This window comes from Amblyomma mixtum, chromosome 1 (assembly GCF_055824585.1).
Source record: "Amblyomma mixtum isolate Tamu chromosome 1, ASM5582458v1, whole genome shotgun sequence".
In the NCBI taxonomy this organism is placed as follows: Eukaryota; Metazoa; Arthropoda; class Arachnida; order Ixodida; family Ixodidae; genus Amblyomma; species Amblyomma mixtum.
In genome coordinates this window covers 106,992,578-107,011,445 of record NC_143012.1, presented here as the reverse complement: position 1 = coordinate 107,011,445, position 18,868 = coordinate 106,992,578, and the positions used below count along the sequence as shown (strand labels likewise).

At 51.9% G+C, this 18,868-nt stretch overlaps 1 protein-coding gene and 1 pseudogene across 3 annotated transcripts in view; both read right to left on the bottom strand.

Annotated features, from left to right (window-relative positions):
* Positions 1–18,868, bottom strand: part of Polr1A (RNA polymerase I subunit RpI1) — a 155,302-nt gene that overhangs the window by 42,677 nt on the left and 93,757 nt on the right. For all 3 annotated transcript variants that reach the window (XM_089555725.1, XM_089555736.1, XM_089555731.1), the window contains 2 exons: positions 8,067–8,231; positions 528–712 (listed from right to left, as the gene is read on the bottom strand). In XM_089555725.1, the coding sequence (XP_089411851.1) occupies positions 528–712; positions 8,067–8,231 (350 nt within the window). The remainder of the gene's footprint in view (positions 1–527; positions 713–8,066; positions 8,232–18,868) is intronic.
* On the bottom strand, positions 2,693–5,716 carry LOC149367463 (uncharacterized; annotated as a pseudogene).

The window sequence follows — 18,868 nt, the reverse complement described above, 5'->3', positions numbered from 1 at the left end:
CAAGAAGCAACCAGATTTATCCCAATTGATTGCAACCAGGCGGAGCCGATCTTATTTTGTAACGTAGTAACTTTGCATGCTTTATCTCAAAAGCTCGCAATCAGCTTTTAATTGAGCACGGCCAAGAGTGGTGGGCAATCTGTTCGGAGACCGCCGAGCACGCTTGTTTCTACGCCGCCGCCGAGTGATTCGGCTGATTACGGGTGGAAGTCCACCCAAATAAACAGTTTTGCTTAGAAGCCATGTTCGCTGTTTTCCTGCTCTCCGGACTGCAGTCACCACTACATGGCAATATGCATATTGCGTTATGACCTCTGCAGAGGGGGTGGTTGCGAAATGGCGTAATTTGCCCACCCCCATCTTTAAAACCTTAATTTTAGAAAAAAAATACAGAGCGTAAATTACGTGACCAAACAGAAGCCCAACAAGGAGCCAAGTTGAGCTGTCATGAAGCAAAAGCCGGTTTCAAAAAGCACCAGTATTGTGGCTCTTTTCAGAGAGTGGTGTGCCCAGTGGACGCTACTCACTTGTGCCGTGCCTTCTCATCCAGGTTGGCGTAGGCCTCCAAGAGGGCCCGGCGAGTCGTCTCTTCAGTGGCCTCGGGAAAGCGTCGCCGGTGCTCTTGGCAGATGAGGGGGCCCTCGGTCTCTGAGAAGATGGTGAACGCGCTCTGCCGACTGGGGGTGCCTCCCTTCTTCCTCCACTTGTGCAGCTGCAAGCAGGGAAAAAAAATTGGCGGGGGCTTAGATTTGGTTAAACCTGGTATGTTGTGAAAGCAGGTGTTTTATACTGCATATGCAGGGCCTCAAGCGGGAGGAGCGCGGCGCACCGTGCCAAGCGGCCGCCGTTACTCAACGAGCCGAGTTGGTAGCCCGTCTCTCGCTCCTGGTATGACGTCACGCCATAACGTCACTAGCGCCTCTAGCGGGAGGAGCGCGGCGCACCGTGCCAAGCGGCCGCCGTTACTCAACGAGCCGAGTTGGTAGCCCATCTCTCGCTCCTGGTATGACGTCACGCCATAACGTCACTACCGCCTCTAGCGGGAGGAGCGCGGCATACCATGCCAAGCGGCCGCCGTTACTCAACGAGCCGAGTTGGTAACCCATCTCTCGCTCCTGGTATGACGTCACTAGCGCCTCTAGCGGGAGGAGCGCGGCGCACCGTGCCAATCGGCCGCCGTTACTCAACGAGCCGAGTTGGTAGCCCATCGCTCGCTCCTGGTATGACGTCACGCCATAACGTCACTAGCGCCTCTAGCGGGAGGAGCGCGGCGCACCGTTACCCGACGAGCCGAGTTGGTAGCCCATCTCTCGCTCCTGGTATGACGTCACTAGCGCCTCTAGCGGGAGGAGCGCGGCGCACCGTGCCAAGCGGCCGCCGTTACTCAACGAGCCGAGTTGGTAGCCCATCTCTCGCTCCTGGTATGACGTCACGCCATAACGTCACTAGCGCCTCTAGCGGGAGGAGCGCGGCGCACCGTTACCCGACGAGCCGAGTTGGTAGCCCATCTCTCGCTCCTGGTATGACGTCACTAGCGCCTCTAGCGGGAGGAGCGCGGCACACCATGCCAAGCGGCCGCCGTTACTCAACGAGCCGAGTTGATAGCCCATCTCTCGCTCCTGGTATGACGTCACTAGCGCCTCTAGCGGGAGGAGCGCGGCGCACCGTGCCAAGCGGCCGCCGTTACTCAACGAGCCGAGTTGGTAGCCCATCTCTCGCTCCTGGTATGACGTCACGCCATAACGTCACCAGCGCCTCTAGCGGGAGGAGCGCGGCACACCATGCCAAGCGGCCGCCGTTACTCAACGAGCCGAGTTGGTAGCCCATCTCTCGCTCCTGGTATGACGTCACTAGCGCCTCTAGCGGGAGGAGCGCGGCGCACCGTTACCCGACGAGCCGAGTTGGTAGCCCATCTCTCGCTCCTGGTATGACATCACGCCATAACGTCACTAGCGCCTCTAGCGGGAGGAGCGCGGCGCACCGTGCCAAGCGGCCGCCGTTACTCAACGAGCCGAGTTGGTAGCCCATCTCTCGCTCCTGGTATGACGTCACGCCCTAACGTCACTAGCGCCTCTAGCGGGAGGAGCGCGGCACACCATGCCAAGCGGCCGCCGTTACTCAACGAGCCGAGTTGGTAGCCCATCTCTCGCTCCTGGTATGACGTCACTAGCGCCTCTAGCGGGAGGAGCGCGGCGCACCGTGCCAATCGGCCGCCGTTACCCGACGAGCCGAGTTGGTAGCCCGTCTCTCGCTCCTGGTATGACGTCACGCCATAACGTCACTAGCGCCTCTAGCGGGAGGAGCGCGGCGCACCGTGCCAATCGGCCACCGTTACCTGACGAGCCAAGTTGGTAGCCCATCTCTCGCTCCTGGTATGACGTAACTAGCGCCTCTAGCGGGAGGAGCGCGGCGCACCGTGCCAATCGGCCGCCGTTACCCGAGCCGAGTTGGTAGCCCATCTCTCGCTCCTGGTATGACGTCACGCCATAACGTCACTAGCGCCTCTAGCGGGAGGAGCGCGGCGCACTGTGCTAATCGGCCACCGTTACCTGACGAGCCGAGTTGGTAGCCCATCTCTCGCTCCTGGTATGACGTCACTAGCGCCTCTAGCGGGAGGAGCGCGGCGCACCGTGCCAATCGGCCGCCGTTACTCAACGAGCCGAGTTGGTAGCCCATCTCTCGCTCTTGGTATGACGTCACGCCATAACGTCACTAGCGCCTCTAGCGGGAGGAGCGCGGCGCACCGTGCCAAGCGGCCGCCGTTACTCAACGAGCCGAGTTAGTAGCCCGTCTCTCGCTCCTGGTATGACGTCACGCCATAACGTCACTAGCGCCTCTAGCGGGAGGAGCGCGGCGCACCGTGCCAAGCGGCCGCCGTTACTCAACGAGCCGAGTTAGTAGCCCGTCTCTCGCTCCTGGTATGACGTCACGCCATAACGTCACTAGCGCCTCTAGCGGGAGGAGCGCGGCGCACCGTGCCAAGCGGCCGCCATTACTCAACGAGCCGAGTTAGTAGCCCGTCTCTCGCTCCTGGTATGACGTCACGCCATAACGTCACTAGCGCCTCTAGCGGGAGGAGCGCGGCGCACCGTGCCAAGCGGCCGCCGTTACTCAACGAGCCGAGTTAGTAGCCCGTCTCTCGCTCCTGGTATGACGTCACTAGCGCCTCTAGCGGGAGGAGCGCGGCGCACCGTGCCAATCGGCCGCCGTTACCCGACGAGCCGAGTTGGTAGCCCATCTCTCACTCCTGGTATGACGTCACGCCATAACGTCACTAGCGCCTCTAGCGGGAGGAGCGCGGCGCACCGTTACCCGACGAGCCGAGTTGGTAGCCCATCTCTCGCTCCTGGTGTGACGTCACGACATAACGTCACTCGTGGCGAGGCTCCTCTTCAGTTGACGTTACATGGTAGTACGATGCCATCACTGCACACTGCATTGCAGCCACATCGTTGGAGTTGTTTCTCAGGGCCCAGCCATAATAGTCGGTCAGTTTATCAATGAGAGCCTTTGTCAGCCTGCCCTTCCTTCCCAGTGACCTTTCACTTTTTTGCACAAGGTTCCGCAGTGCCGTGCCCATCCTCTTTTGGACGTGGTTGAATCACTCTTCTTTAACAATGGGGACTAGTCCGTAGACATTCTCTTGCACATGGGCTGAGAAGGTGGTGCTATCTCCATCTGAAACAAGCGTTGTGTAACGCAGATTGTGCTTTGGTACTGAACGGTTGAAAAGAATCAAAGCTGCTTCTACTTCCATCCTCCCGGATTTAGCGTCAGTGTTTTTCTGGTAAACAAGCCGCTCATGCCAGCTTGTGTAATCTGCATCTCCAGGTTTCGATCCAACCAGACAGCCAAGGCACTGGTTAGACAGAACCACAGCATCCATGATGAGGCCCGTGTGGTACTCAATGACTGCCCCAACTCCAATGTGGGATGTGTGCCCACGCTTATGCCAAGTTCCATCATATACTACAGTGATGTCTCTGCAAAAGCTTGGGCCCATCTCCTTGTAGACCTCCTTCACTGCAGCAGCTGATTCATTATAGAACTTGTCCATGCACAGGATCTCTGTGTCCCTGAATGTTTTCTTCAGGTGCTTCTGGAATGTCCTATGATGAAGACCTCTGCGAGAGACATTCATCGTTGCCCAGAAGTCGTTGAGAGCTGTCTGGCCCTTGCCAATTTGTTTTATTGCCATAATGGCTCGTATGTTCACTTCAAAGGCCACTGCTTCATTCTGGCGTGCGGAATTCCACAAGCTTGCAACCATTCCACAGTGTGGGCACATCAGTTTGTAGCCAGTCCAAGCTGGGTGCCTTCTTGAATGGTCAACCCAGGTGCAAGGCAATGCTTGCACAAGGAGCTAGATAGCAGGTCGCTTAGGATATCCATCTGCACAAGGCAAAATTTCGCACCTTGACTAGTAGCGGTGGCAGATCTGGGATCGGGCGTCATCGCTTCGAACTTCCGTTGTGTCGCTGGCATGGCGCCAAGTCTTTCTTGAAGAGCAGCAAGTTGTGCATCCGCCGCCCCGATCTCCTCGCGTGTCAGGAAATGCGTTTCCAAGTGAACAGCGGGCGACACATTGTCACGCTTCGGGGTAGATGCGAGACAGGAGCTGGAGGCCCCAATAGACCCTTTACAAAAGTTAGCGCCATCTAGTGAGAAAAACATGAACAGCGCACGGCGGCCATGTTTGGTTCAGTCCGTCCGCGCCGCCCGGAGTACTCGGAGGATAGTTCACTGTACCCGGAGAGTACGCGCCAATGTGAGCCCTCGTGGAACTCGTGCACGCACAGCGAGCTTCATTGGAATTCCCGCAAGTGATTGCGTCATTTGTTGGCATCACAACAGTCGGTGCTAGCACCAAGCTCCATTCGGAATGCCAGCATGTTGCTGCGTGCCTTTCTGCAGCCAGCGCAGCGTCGTAGACGCGCACGGAAACAAGGTGTGTATACGACCGTTCGTTCGCATTCTTGATCGGCTTTACAAGTGTCACTTGACTGGCAGATAGCTCTGACTGGCAGATAGCTCATAGAACGCGATCGCGATCACCTGAAACAGCGAGGTTGTTTTGCGTGCAATGGAGCCTTGTGAACTTCACGAAAGCTTGTGCTGAGATGGAAAATGACACTTGAGAAGGAGCAATACATGTGTAACGAACGCTAAAGCTCGAATAGATCCGTTGGAGCCTTTTGTACGTGGATTGCATTCGCCATTCTCTATTTGACTTATTACAAGGGCATGATTACCGAAGCTAGTTTTCAAACCATTGTGTGAAATGGCCGTGCATTGTGCATATGGCAAAAAGGTTGCCTAGGGCGCCCAAGCTGCCTGTTTCACGCTACAAAAGCGCCTGCCAAAGCCGCGGCGTCCTGTAAAGCAGGAAAAGATGAGGCATCACACGTGTAGCGTCATGCTCACATCCAGCCCGTTTCAAAAGATGTTATCGCCTGATGACGCGTGCGAAGTCCGGTACGCGTCCAGAGCGCGCAGCTCAGGTTTGTAGTCTGTGCCTATGAATACTTGCCAGCGCACCACAAAATAACGACGCTTGCGTTTCACTCTAGTGGGTTTTTTCGAATCCCATGATGGTTTCTTAGTTGACAGCCACCCGAAAAGTCAGTTGGTTTTGTAAAGATGACGATTTCTTGTTTATTTCCTCTTTTAGTAGACATTTCAAGCTTTAACCTCATATGCAAGAGCTGAAATGGGCGGCCTCAGGAAAAGGGAACTGTGCTGAAATGATAAGGAATTTTAAAAATCGGCTATCACCGCGCCATGCCTGCTTCGCGCAAGAGTTTCGCGATCAGATTTTCCAGTATTGCTATAAAGTATAGCATCCACAGCTATAATGTGGTGCTTGTTGACAAAACCTGTTTATTATTTGTGCAGGTCTCCTTCCATGGTTTCCCAAGCAACCCGGCTTTGAGAAAGAAGTGGATTATTGCAATAAGCAGAGATGTGGGGAAAGACTTCACTATAACGCATCACACCACGCCTCGGCTCTCAAAATATGCCTCTAGCCGTCGCTGGCAGAAACCGTCAGGGACAAAAGAGAGGTCCCTAGACCAGGAAAGGACTTCGCTTGACATTGAAAATCCGTTCCACGCACAGTGAACTTGGCAACAACGTTACAAGCACGGACACAACGGCGGGCACTGACGGCCAGGCACGGAGCGGACGGACGAAGCGATCCAAAGATGGCTGCCACCTTGGGGTCAGGCGAGGTCAGCGTGCCTGTCACTGTTGCCAGACCTACTTTTGTAAACCCTCTATCGCCGAGGTTGTTGCGTTTGGCCCACAAGGCATGCCCGAAGCAACGCATTCTTGCACCAATCAAGCTGCTGGTAGAGGCGACGCAATCGCTGTCTAGTAGTGATGTAGCAGAAGCTACGCGGCTGGAAGCATTGGCACAGTCCTTGTTGGCGGCATGATTTGCCAAACGAACCAACTTCATAGCATGCTTCCGCACACCGAACGCGTGCAGTCTTTCGCTTCGTTGGATGTATCGTGACTGACTGCACAACAGTCTGCAGGAAACTGTTCGGACGGCACGGCGAGAGATCATAAAGACGGCGACAACGGCGATCACGAAAATGGCGAAACGTGAAGAGAACGCACAAACCACTAAGACCACCAACAACGAGAAAAGGAAAGAGCCAGGGCAGCCGGGGCAGACGACGCGCCGGCCGCTGCCGGAGGGGACCACAACGTCAGCGTACGCAGCAGCCAATAGCGGTCGCGCGATCCCCCCGCGTTCTCGAATTTCAAACACGGGAAACTCGAAAGGTGCTTTGAGGGTTCCAATCACAAGCGAGCCACGCTCCCACCATGCCGCCGCCGCCGTCGAAGGCGACAAAAAAAAGAGCAAGAATTCACGAACAAAACAAGACCAAGATGGCTGCGCTCGGTTCGCTGGCAGAGGAGCAGCGTTCGCACGAAGTTGGGGTATTTTTGGCGCTTTTTCGCAGCTCAGCGACTGCCGCGGCTTGTTAGATATTTAATTTGAAGTACTTTCACGACGAATTAGGCGCTGATATTTACAGAGAAGGTAGTTTACGACACACACTGTCCGAATATGCACTTTTTCAAAAATCGTCTTTTTCGTGATTTTTCGGTTTTCAAGGATCGTGTCCCCCCTTAAGAGTATTGGAGACCTGGTGAACATATGGCATTACAGCAAAGTTTGTGTCCTGTTACTTGGTTTCAGTTCTTTGTGACCCTCTCGGTAATCACTCCACAACACTGAACAGAACTGGCTTCAACCGGCCCACCTGGGAGCGGAGAATGCCCTGCACATGGTGTTTCATGGTTACAGCAATCACTTATGCTGGAGCCCCGTGCATGTGAAAGTTTTGTGCCGTTCACGTCCGCCCAAAAGACAAGTTGCGTAGGAGCCCTCAAAAATTACATCACCAGGTTGTACAGTGCACACCACGTACTGTCTGCTTCACGCAAGCCCCCAGAAGTGTACTGGAAAGGGGAAAGGCCAGTGTGGGTGCTCGTGGGACCCACAAGAAAGAAGCTCGTGGAGCCCCTGAAGTATCATCATCATCATCATCCTGACTACACCCACTGCAGGGCAAAGGCCTCTCCTCCCATGTCTCCCCTATTGACCCTGTCCTTCGCCAGTTGTGGCCACTGTATCCCCGCAAACTTCTTAGTCTCATCTGCCCACCCAACTTTCTGCCGCCCCCTGCTACGCTTGCCTTCTCTTGGAATTCACTCCGTTACCCTTAAGGACCAGCGGTTATCATTGCCTTCGCATTACATGCCCTGCCCAAGACCACTTCTTCCTCTTGATTTCAACTAAGATGTCATTAAAGCGTGTTTGTTCCCTCACCCACTCTGCCCTCCTCCTGTGTCTTAGTGTTACACCCGTAATTTTCCTCTGCATAGCTCGCTGCGTTGTCCTTAACTTAAGCTGAACCCTCTTTGTTAGCCTCCATGTTTCTGCCGTTTCTGCCAAGTGGCCTTCACTTGGCTCAGATTGCTCTCAATTAAAAGCTCGTAACAAAGCGGTTCTTCTCTTCAGCCATGCAGCAGCAGCAGCAGGGTCTCACCGCTCTCTTGGCCCTGTGCAGCTGGTGGCTGTCGGTGGCCTGGTGGCAGCGCTCAGTGTCCTCTCGGTTGAGAAGCGCCTGAGCGTTCTTGATGAGCACGGGGAACTGGCTGGGCTTGAGCATCTGCATCTTGAGCACGTCCAGGCCATCCTCTCCATACTGGAACTGCATCGAGGCACGTGGTTGGGCGAGTTGGTGAACGAGGACAGCAGAGAACGGACACAACGGGTCATTCAAAGTGACTCCTAGCGCAGTGGAGCACTGCAGAGCCAGTTCGATGCCTCCTTGCTGGCACCGGAAGATATCTAATCTTTCAAAACCGCGGTTGTCGCTTCATTCTTTCCACCGTACTAGTAGTGTAACTGCCATGAAAGCTCACCTTTCCCTACAGCTTCTTTCCAATCGCAGGTCAATAGCTTCATTATGTACTTTTCACAAAATTTATCATAATCCTCATCTTAAAGAGAAGTTATTAAAGAGACCACCTTATATTTCAGCACGCATTGATCACCGCCACAAAGTTTGGATCCCTCCGTGTCGCACAAGATGTTTTCATGATTCATTCATACCCAGAACTTGTGTCAGCTGGAATCACCTTCCCCACAATATTGCTGTAATTACTGATGCTGCTGCATTTCGTAACACTGTTATTAATTTTATGTGTCCATAACTTTGTTAATTTATTAGCTGCTGTTTTCGTTTCTGTTTTGTTTTGTGAAATGCTGCCTTTTGTTAATTCTGTTATTGATTTTATACCAGTGTTTGCTGTAACTATATTCAATTTTTCTAGCTGCTGTTCTGTTTTTGGTACTTGCATGTATTCCCACTCCCCTCTGTAACGCCTAACGGCCCAGAGGGTAAACAAATAGATCTGCTATTTGCTGATAACATTGCCTTGCTAAGCACGATCACTGCAATGCAAAGCATGATCAATATTCGTTGAAACGGTTGCTTCACACATAAATGAACGCTGCTGTCATGCCTCTGTCAGCGAAACAAGCAAAAAAGCTGAAGGCCACCGTGCACCAACGACCGCAGTTTGCAAGCGCAGAGTCCGAGTCATCGGCAAAACCGTTGCAGTCGTGCGAAGTATACCATCTTCATGCACACATATCTGCATTTCAATTCCGTATGGAATGTCAGCTGCATTACTGAAAGTGTAAACTGTCTTCGGCAGCAGTTTTTGGTGAAGCCTAAGAAGATATACCGTATTTACTCGCATAATAGGCGCACTTTTTTTTCCAGAAAATCCGGCTCAAAGTTCGGGGTGCGCCTATTACGCGGGGTAAAATTTCCGGAAATTTTTCGACTCTCAAAATTGAACACACCGCGTAAACGCACTCGTGTATGGGCCGCACCCCGTTTTCCCGAAGAAAATATTTTAAAAAAAAAGATCCGTGTAAGGGCCGCACCGAAACTTTCCACTACCCACGCGGGAATAGCCTTTGGAATGCACGCGCCGAGGCCTCTGCGATCGGCTCCGGCTGCGCGCAACGGGCGCTTGATCATGGAGGCCACACACGCGCACAGGAGCTTCCAGACGCCACCCACGGAGGGTGCCCGAGGTAGAGCTTATCATCATCCTCAACGTTTTCCTCAGCCGCGAGCTTTCGCTATCCATATCGCCATCAGCATCTCCAGCTCGTTTTTTTGTTTTGTTTTGTTTTTGTGTTGCTGTCAAGTGCGGGGATCTGCGGTAGCGCGATAGTTGATCGTGGTTTATGGCTTTGCCGCACCTTATCATCATCAACGTTTTCCTTCGCCGCGAGCTTTCGCTATCCATATCGCCATCAGCATCTCCAGCTCGTTTTTTTTTTTTTTTTTGTTGCTGTTAAGTGCGGGGATCTGCGGTAGCGCAGATAGTTCATCGTGGTTTATGGCTTTGCCGCGGAGCGTTGCTGTTTTAGCTCGACGGCTAAGCACCTTAACAGCTACACGGCTGGGAGTTTGCTCTCGAACACGGCTAGCGTGCGGCAGGTCGGAAAATACGACGTGACCGAGAAGTGCGGCAGTTGCGACTGAGGCGTCCCTAAATTTTCGTACGCACTCCAAGCGCAGAGGTTTTCGCGGACCTAAGTCGGGAACGTTTCCGGCTGGAGATGAAGCTTTCCAAACAGACATTTAAAGTGAGCATCCCTGAAAACTGTGTGCGGCTGTTCTATGCGATGTCGTTGTACGTGCTGTGGGTCCGCAGCAGCACTAGTGAGGACTAGTAGTCAGTTCAGCGAAAACTTTGTTAAAATAAAGATTGGGGAGCGGGGGGTGGCGAGGTGTCGGCTTGCAATCGTGTAAATACAGTATTGATCACAGTGCCAAGTTCGGGGTGCGCCTATTATGCGAGTGCGCCTATTATGCGAGTAAATACGGTATTGGCATACCGTATTTGCTCGCATAATGATCGCACTTTTTAAAAAAAATTGATGCAAATTTAGGAGTGCATTCAACGGGGGGTAAATTTTTTACATAAAATTTTTGAGCATCGAAAACGCAAACAAGTTGCAGGCAGACAACCCTCGTCACAAGGGCATGCTACCGCGGTTACGCCGCTAAACGCGGTTATCGCAAACCGAGCTTGGCAATCTCGGCTTACATCGTTAACCAAAAAGATACAGTGCGAAAAGCGCACGTGCTCTCCCGCTTCAAGAACGTACTTTCTTCGCGCTAAATTACGTCCCAAGAGCAACGCATCAAAATAGGCAGTGTGTATAGCACTGCATGACAGCGCTTTCATGCAGCCTTCGATCTCGTTTGATGGCACAGTAACAACGTACAACTGTATCATCCTGCGGCGCTCAAGCTACACATTTTACCGCCGTTACGCCAAAAATGTCCGGTCCCTGCTGCAGCGTTGATGTACTTAGGTGACACGTTCGCAACGGTCGGAGCACTCGATTCTGCGCGCTTACCGTAATTGTGCCGCCCGCGAGTGCAGCGGACGTCGGCACTCTGTACTCCCTAGCCATCACTAGGCCTAACCTGTTTCGTATCGAAGCCACAGTGGAGGGTGCTTTTGAATTGGCCAACGCTATAATGAATGTTCTACTTATGGTGCTGCACAACTGACAACCCAATTGTTTCATATTAAAAGAAATACCGTATTGTGCGTTTTTATCGTAAAGACTTTCGAAATTTTTCTTACCTCAACCGCTGGCTCGTTTGCGGTGAAACTGCACACAGAGCTTGCGTATTATGGTAACTTTTGTATCGTAGCAAGTTTTACAACGGTACTTACTTAGTTAAGCCATGCATGATGCAAAAGCATAACCGTCTGCGTCGAGATCGGAGTACCGAAACCCAAAACACCGAGTTTTTGCTGAAGGGCGGCAGTAGCGCCATCTGTTTTCCACAACGAAATTAAACAAGAAAAACACAGCTCAGGACTTCGCGACGTCGTCCTCCGACGAGCCACGAAAGCAGACGATATAAGCTGAATTGAATAAAGTCATTGGACGAAAAAAGACGTCAAACAATATTCTTTTAACGGCACAGCCTCGTTAAAATAGTTGTTTCTGGCATTTTTTCCGCTCAGTTGGCCGAAAATGTTTGAAGCGCTTCAGTTCTTGCAACGCTCTCCTTGGCGCCTTGTGACGCTTTCCACTGCAGAAGACAGATGGCGCTACTGCCGACCTTCAGCAAAAATTTGGTGTTTTGGGTTTCGGTACGCCGATCTCGACGCAGACGATTACGCTTTTGCATCATGCGCGGCTTAACTAAGTAAGTACCGTTGTAAAACTTGCTACGATACAAAAGTTACCATAATACGCAAGCTCTGTGCACAGTTTCACTGCAAACGAGCCAGCGGTTGAGGTAAGAAAAATTTTGAAAATCTTTACGATAAAAACGCACAATACGTTAAAACATTAAGTTGGGCTAGTTGGTAACGGTTTCCTTCACGCACAATACGGTATATACGATCGATTTCAGGGACGCCTAAGCAGTGCAGCTCAACGTTAATGGAACTAAACTAAGTTGCCAAACTCTCCGCCTTCTCCATGCGGCTGAAGCGGCCCGCAAATTTTAGCGCGAGGGGGCACCGCCGTCGAAACAGGCTCCCGCTGGCCGCCGCTAGCAGACGCCGCAGGCCAGGCCGCCCAGCGTCGTAGCATGCAGCCTTCGGGAATGTTGAGTAACTGGTGTCCCAAATATCGCACTTACCGATGTTTATCGTAAAGACACCAGTCAGTTCTGAGCCCTGTGCGGCGAGTATGCCACAAATCTTTGCTGCAGCAACTCGAGTCATAGATCATCGCTGCTTAGCCAATGCTACGTCGTTGGCCGAAATTGCAGGCGGTCATGATTTTTGAAAGGAGCGTGGTTACAAGAGTTTCTTCACCAAAGTAGCATATTAGACATCTACTTTAAAGGTGGAGATCAGATCATCACAAGGCTCTTCGTAAGTCCACTTACCAGCTTATCTAAACGCGAATGTCTGCCTGCTACTGTGCGCGCATGTCGTAGAGTGCTTTCGCGACACGATTGCTGCTATTATCGTTGTCTTTGTGCAACATGCGCTTGCATGCAGAGTTTCGGGTGCTGTATCTGCCATGCCGACGTGCTGTCTGCCGAGCTGCGCGAGCGGTTACAGAAACAACAAGACTGCGAGGCATTTTTTCGCGGCTCCTCGTGACGCGGATCTCCGTGCGGCGTGGGATCGATCCATTCCCCGTGTTCACAGAAAAATCTCCGACAAATCACGTGTGTGCGACCTTCATTTTCACGAAGAAAGCATACTGAAGACGTACACCCATGTTATTAATGCGGAAGAAGCAAAAATCGAGAGGAGTAAGTGGTCGTCGAGGGATGCGTGCGCAAAATGTGTTGTGAATAAAATGTAAAAGTATCTCTGTATTTGTGTCCAGCTGTAGTGCACTGCGTGAAGGATCGAAAAATATTGTTGGAACGGTAGCGCACGCTGGGAACAGTACACGGAGAGCGGTAAACTCAAAATACTGAAATTTCATCTGGAGTTGGCGTCAGGCATCCTCGTTGTTGAAGGGAAAGAGAAACTGACGACTCAGGAACCCGAGGAAGTTCACTGCCTTCGCACCTCGGGTTGTGAGCAGCACGCGGAGTCATTCACTAAGTGAACGCTGAGCGTAAAATCTGCTTATTTCGGAAAACTGCACCACAGAAATCGTAGGTACTTGTGGTTTGCTTTCGAGTGCCATGAATGCGGTACCGTATTTACTCGCGTAATGAACCCACTCGCGTAATGAACCCACCCCCCACTTTCTTAGACGAGAAATGAATTTTTTTTTTCCGTCGCCGAAATAACGCGCACCCGCACTGGGGGTCCATGCGTCGTGTGTGTGCATCTTCGAGTTATCTTGGCGGAAATGACCGGCGCTGTCGACGACCATAAAATTGTCAGATCGCACCGTGATAAGCATCTTTTGAAGCGAATGATGCTGAGCACCGGCGACACGAACAACGCGGGCATCGACTGCGTGCTTCGTTGGCGGATGAGCAAAAGGGATTTACTGGAGCATCGTCTTTGAAATGGGGTGACGCAGCTTCCATTACGCTATTCTATTTACGCTATTATTTTTTCTTTGTATTTCAAGACCCAGTTTGTCAAACTTTTCTAATTCATCGTTTTCTTATAGCGATGATGATGATCGTGCACGTTGCCGAGTGGCTTCCATGAAATCGAAAACGAAACCTCTGCTTATAGCGCCATGCCTGCGCGGCGGCGGCAGTGCGAAGTAAAGACAAACGCACTTCAACGGTGCTGGTCGCCATTTCGCTAGCACTTCGCTTTGTTGCTGTTGGAGTTGAGTGCGCGCTACGGCCTTGGCGTTATTTCGTGCGTGCTGTGTGTTGTGTGATGGGGCGTTACGCTAGTTACACGGCAGCTTTCAAACTCAAGGTTGTGGAGCATGCCTTAGAGCATGGAAACCGTGCGGCTGGACGGCATTTCAGTGTGGACCCCGTGCGTGTGCGCTACTGGAGGAACCAGCAGGACGAACTGAGAGCGACGAAGAAAGATCGCCGCGCCTTTCGAGGGCCGAAGCAGGGCAAGTTTCCTCGCGTGGAAGAAGAAGTCTTGAATTATGTCAAGAGGCTCCGCAATGAAGGATGTGCCGTGTCCCATGAGCTCATACAGAATCACGCGCGGGCCACTGCAAGAGGCCATGGCATTCCCGCAAATGAATTTAAGGCCAGTTTTGGCTGGACGACGCGTTTCATGCGACGGAACGGGCTGTGCCTCAGAAGGCGCACAACGTTATGCCAACGGCTGCCGGCGGATTGCGACGACAAAGTGCGTGATTTCCACCGCTTTGTTATTCGTGTCCGTGAGGAGAAAAAGTTTCTGCTCTCGCAGATCGGGAACGCGGACCAGACGCCTATATGCTTCGACATGCCAAGAAACAGCACGGTCGATACCAAAGGTTCTAAAAGTGTGCTGGTGAAGACGACGGGCGCTGAGAAGCAGCGGTGTACAGTGATGTTGGCGATAACAGCGGACGGCAGGAAGCTGCCTCCGTTCGTTATCTTCAAGAGAAAAACTCTGCCAAAGGGAGCTCTTCCGGCTGGTATCCACGTTCGCGCACATGAGAAGGGGTGGATGTCGGCTGACCTGATGTCCGACTGGTTGAAAACAGTCTGGGGACGGCGGCCCGGAGCACTTCTTCTGCCATCGCTGCTTGTTCTCGACAGCTTCCGCGGTCATCTCGAAAAAAATGTCCGCCGCCGAATGACCGAGTTGCGCACGGACCTCGCTGTCATCCCAGGTGGCCTTACATCACTGCTGCAGCCCCTTGATGTGTCAGTGAATAAGCCCTTCAAGGACAACGTGCGGCGGCTCTATGCTGAGTGGATGGCCGCAGGGAACCACGACCTTACTCCCGCAGGCAAGATCAGGAGGCCCACCATCGACATGCTGTGCCGATGGGTCCTAGAAGCGTGGAGCATGATATCCACTGAGGTCATCATCCACAGCTTCAAAAAGACCGGCATCTCCAACAGCCTTGACGGCACTGAAGACGACGCACTGTGGGCCGACGCCGATGCTGACGATGTGGCAAGCTACATTAGTCGAAGTGACTCAGATAGCGAGACCGAGTGAGGTCTTAAGTAGCCAGAGGCTTGTGAATAAAAATGTATTTTTATTCACATTCATCGCGTACGTGTTTGTACTATAAAGGTAAGGTTGTGACCGCGATTTTCCTCAATGTGACATGAAATTTCGACCTTCTCAAAAATTTCGAAAAATTTTTTCCCGCGTAATGAACCCACCCCCTAAATTTATGTCAATCTATGTGGAAAAAAGGTGGGTTCATTACGCGAGTAAATACGGTACTTTGCGCTTTGAAGCTATTGCTAATTTATGTTTAAAACACACTGTACCAATGCCTGCCATACATTCGCGTTTGATAAGCTGGTAAGTGAACTTATAATGAGCCTTGCGATGATCTGATCACCGTGCACCTTTAAAGTATTTTGTCTAATATGCTACAGTCGAACCTCGTTATAACGAACACGGATACAACGAATTATCGGATATAACGAAGTGAAAGAAAAGTTTGGTTGGACATGCTTTATTTCTAAGGGAGTTCTATCTGTATAACGAAACGAAAAATTCAAAATTTGACACTGTATCGGTTATAACGAAGCAGTTTTTGTATTCACGGGGCTCAAAATGCGCAAACAAGAAGGAAGAAATCTCAAAACACGCTAAATTTTGATCTTTTGAAGCGCGCGCACCTAAAATGTGTTTGAATCACCCGCGCTTCCGCACGCGGCGCCATCTAGGGAGAGCGAATGAATCTAGCATCAACGGCTGCCTAGCACGTGACTGGCACGTGATCGAACCGACGCCCGCTCCGCTCCCCCGCTCCCCGGCCACCCCCGCCGTCGCAATTTCCGACCCGCGCCCCGCGCGCGCTATCTCTGCAGTTCAATCTGTAGACGCCGTAGCGGAACGCATCTTAACAAACAGCAGTTTCGCTTGAAACGAAGATAAAGATATTCAGGGCAGTTGACAGCGGGCGCAAGGAAAAGTCATTGCCGCGGACTTCGGTGTTGCGCCTAGCACTCTTATCTATCTAGATAAGATGGTTGTCCTGAGCGCAAGGCAGATTTCAAACGCCCACTCTGCAGGCGCTGTGAAGAATGACAGCAAGACAGGATGTTGAAGATGCCTTGTTTGCATGGTTCAAGGACGTTATAGCACGTAACCTGCCTGTGTCTGGTGCCGTCCTTCAAATGAAGGTGAGAAGTCTCACTTCCCTCTGAGGCCACAATGACTCTCATGCAAGCAGTGGCTGGCTGCAGCGATTTAATGACCACCATCGGATTGTTTGCCACGTCTTGTCTGGCGAAGAAGCAGCCGTTGGCGCAGAGAACTGCGAGAAGTAGGCAGAAAGCTTCCGCATGCAACTGGGAGGCAAGCGGACAATTTCGGCGAGACGACATGGCGTCAGCTGGCGGTTCCGAACGTTACGTTCGAGGAATTCATCTGTGCAGACAACTTGGCTGTGGCGCCCGAACTGACCGACCAAGAAATTGCTGATCAGGTGGTTTCCGCAAATGATGCTAGAAACAGCGATGCATGTGAAGATGGCGAAGTGCGAGCTCTCAGCAGCACCGAGGCCGCTGAAATGGCCAGGAAGTTCAGGGGGTACTTCGGGAACCTACCTGTGGCCAAATAAGCTGACATCGGGAAAGCGCTGCTCTGTGTTGATTTCGTCGAGAAATACAACCTGTCAAACAGTGTGAAGTGCCGCCAAACGAAGATTACATCGTTTTTTAAATAAATTAGTTTTTGCACCTGGCCAGCAGCCCGATTTGTGAGTTTTCCTCTTGCTTTCCAGTACGAAATGCAAGGCGAGGTTTCATATGCTTATACCACGCGTTAAATTCAAAAATAGTGCATTTTTTCAACCCTGTGCTGTCCATCTTAAAGTACTCTTTACCTGGGTTTATTAGCGACCTTTTCTGTGGGAATTTGAGTGCATACTTTTATAACGAATATTGGATATAACGAACGAATTTCCGCGCAAAATGCGACTTCGTTATAACGAGGTTGGACTGTACTTTCGTGAAGAAACTCTTATAACCCCGCTCCTTTCAAAATGGAAATGAAGATCGCACACACGTGATTTGTCGGAGAGTTTTCTGTCAACTCGATCCCATGCCGCACGGAGATCCGCGTCACGAGGAGCCGCGAAAAAATGCCTCGCAGTCTTGTTGTTTCTTTAACCGCTCGTGCAGCCCGGCGCACAGCACGTCGGCATGGCAGATACAGCACCTGAAACTCTGCATGCAAGCGCACGTTGCACAAAGACAACGATCACAGCAGCAATTGCGTCGCGAAATCAGTCTACGACATGCGCGCACAGTACTAGGAGTACAGCAACTGATCGGACCGGCTGAAGCCTGGTACGACTGCAGCGCCACTCAAAGCAGCCAGTGGTGGCGGCGCCGCGAAACCGCTCTCGGTTTGGCAACTGAGTTAAGTTCTATGAACGTTGGTGCAGCTGGCGTGCAAGCAGATCGGGTCACTCGCGCTGCAACGGCGGCAGCTGCTACGCGGCTGCGAACGTAAAACTAGCTTGTATCGCAGTTATTCGCTACAGGCCAGCGATCCTCAAGGAAGATTCATTTTTAACGTTCCTGTATCCCAGGGCTTATTATTTACGAGAACAAGAAAGTTTAGCTGAATCACCACATCACTTCGTTTGTTGCACCACAACCCAGAACAATGGCAAGCCTTGCGATAACGGTGAACCAAGACTTGAGATAACCGCAGTTAAGTTTGGTATCTGCGATTAAGCATAACCGCATTTAGACTGCCCGTGTGACCGCAGGTCAACCAACAGGCAGCTGCTGCTGCAATGCTGACAGAGCAAGATGGTCATCTGCACGTGCCATCTGTCAGACAGATAGCAAGTACGATCATCGTCGGCTAGACTCGCATCGTCGACAAATTGCAGCGGCAGGTTCGGGGTGCGATCATTACGCGGGGATATGTATGCAGGAAAAAAAATACAGCAGCTTAGCTGGGAAAAAATTTTTTTGAAGCAGAACCTTGCTCCGAAAATTGTTCATTGTGGGGGGAAATAATTGTATGGCCCTGTATGGTTTGCTGACGAGGAATCAGAAATACTTCGTAGGGACGCTGGTCTCTCCAGTAGAAAGCACTGCGCGAAGACGCCGAGACAGGAAGAGGCACAAAGACACACACACAAAGCGCAGAACTTTCAAGTGACTTCATAGGGCGCATATAAAGGCTATCAATGTGACAGTCAAGGTATATGCAGGGAGAAGACAGTATCAACAGTGCTACAGAGTGATTAGGAGAGATGGAAAGCCCCATTGTGTCTATCTAAGAATTCAATCTATTTCCTCCATAGAGATAAGGAAGGTGAGCTAACACAGTTGTCACCCTTTCTGGATATGAAGTGGTGGTGGTGGTGGTGAAAACTTTATTTGAAACTGGGGAGTTTGGGACACGTAGGTCCTTGGGCCCCTGCACGGCCCCACTGCACTCAAACGTTCGTGTCCCGGAGGCTCATGACGCTGGCAGCCCGGCCTACAGCGATGGCTTGCTTGGCCGGGTCACCGGAGCGCAGTAGGGTCTCCCATGCCTCACAAGTGGTAAGGGGGTCCAGGCCCCGCGGGGGAGGATCCGCCGGGCAGGGGAAAAGGATATGGTCGAGAGTGGCTTTGGGGTGGTGGTAGAGGGTGCAGGAAGGGTTCGTGTGGACTTGGTGATAGCGCGAGCGTATATAAGGGGAGGGCAAAGTGCGTGTTTGGAGCCGCCTCCAAAGTGTCTGGTGGTAATTGTCGAGGGAGGG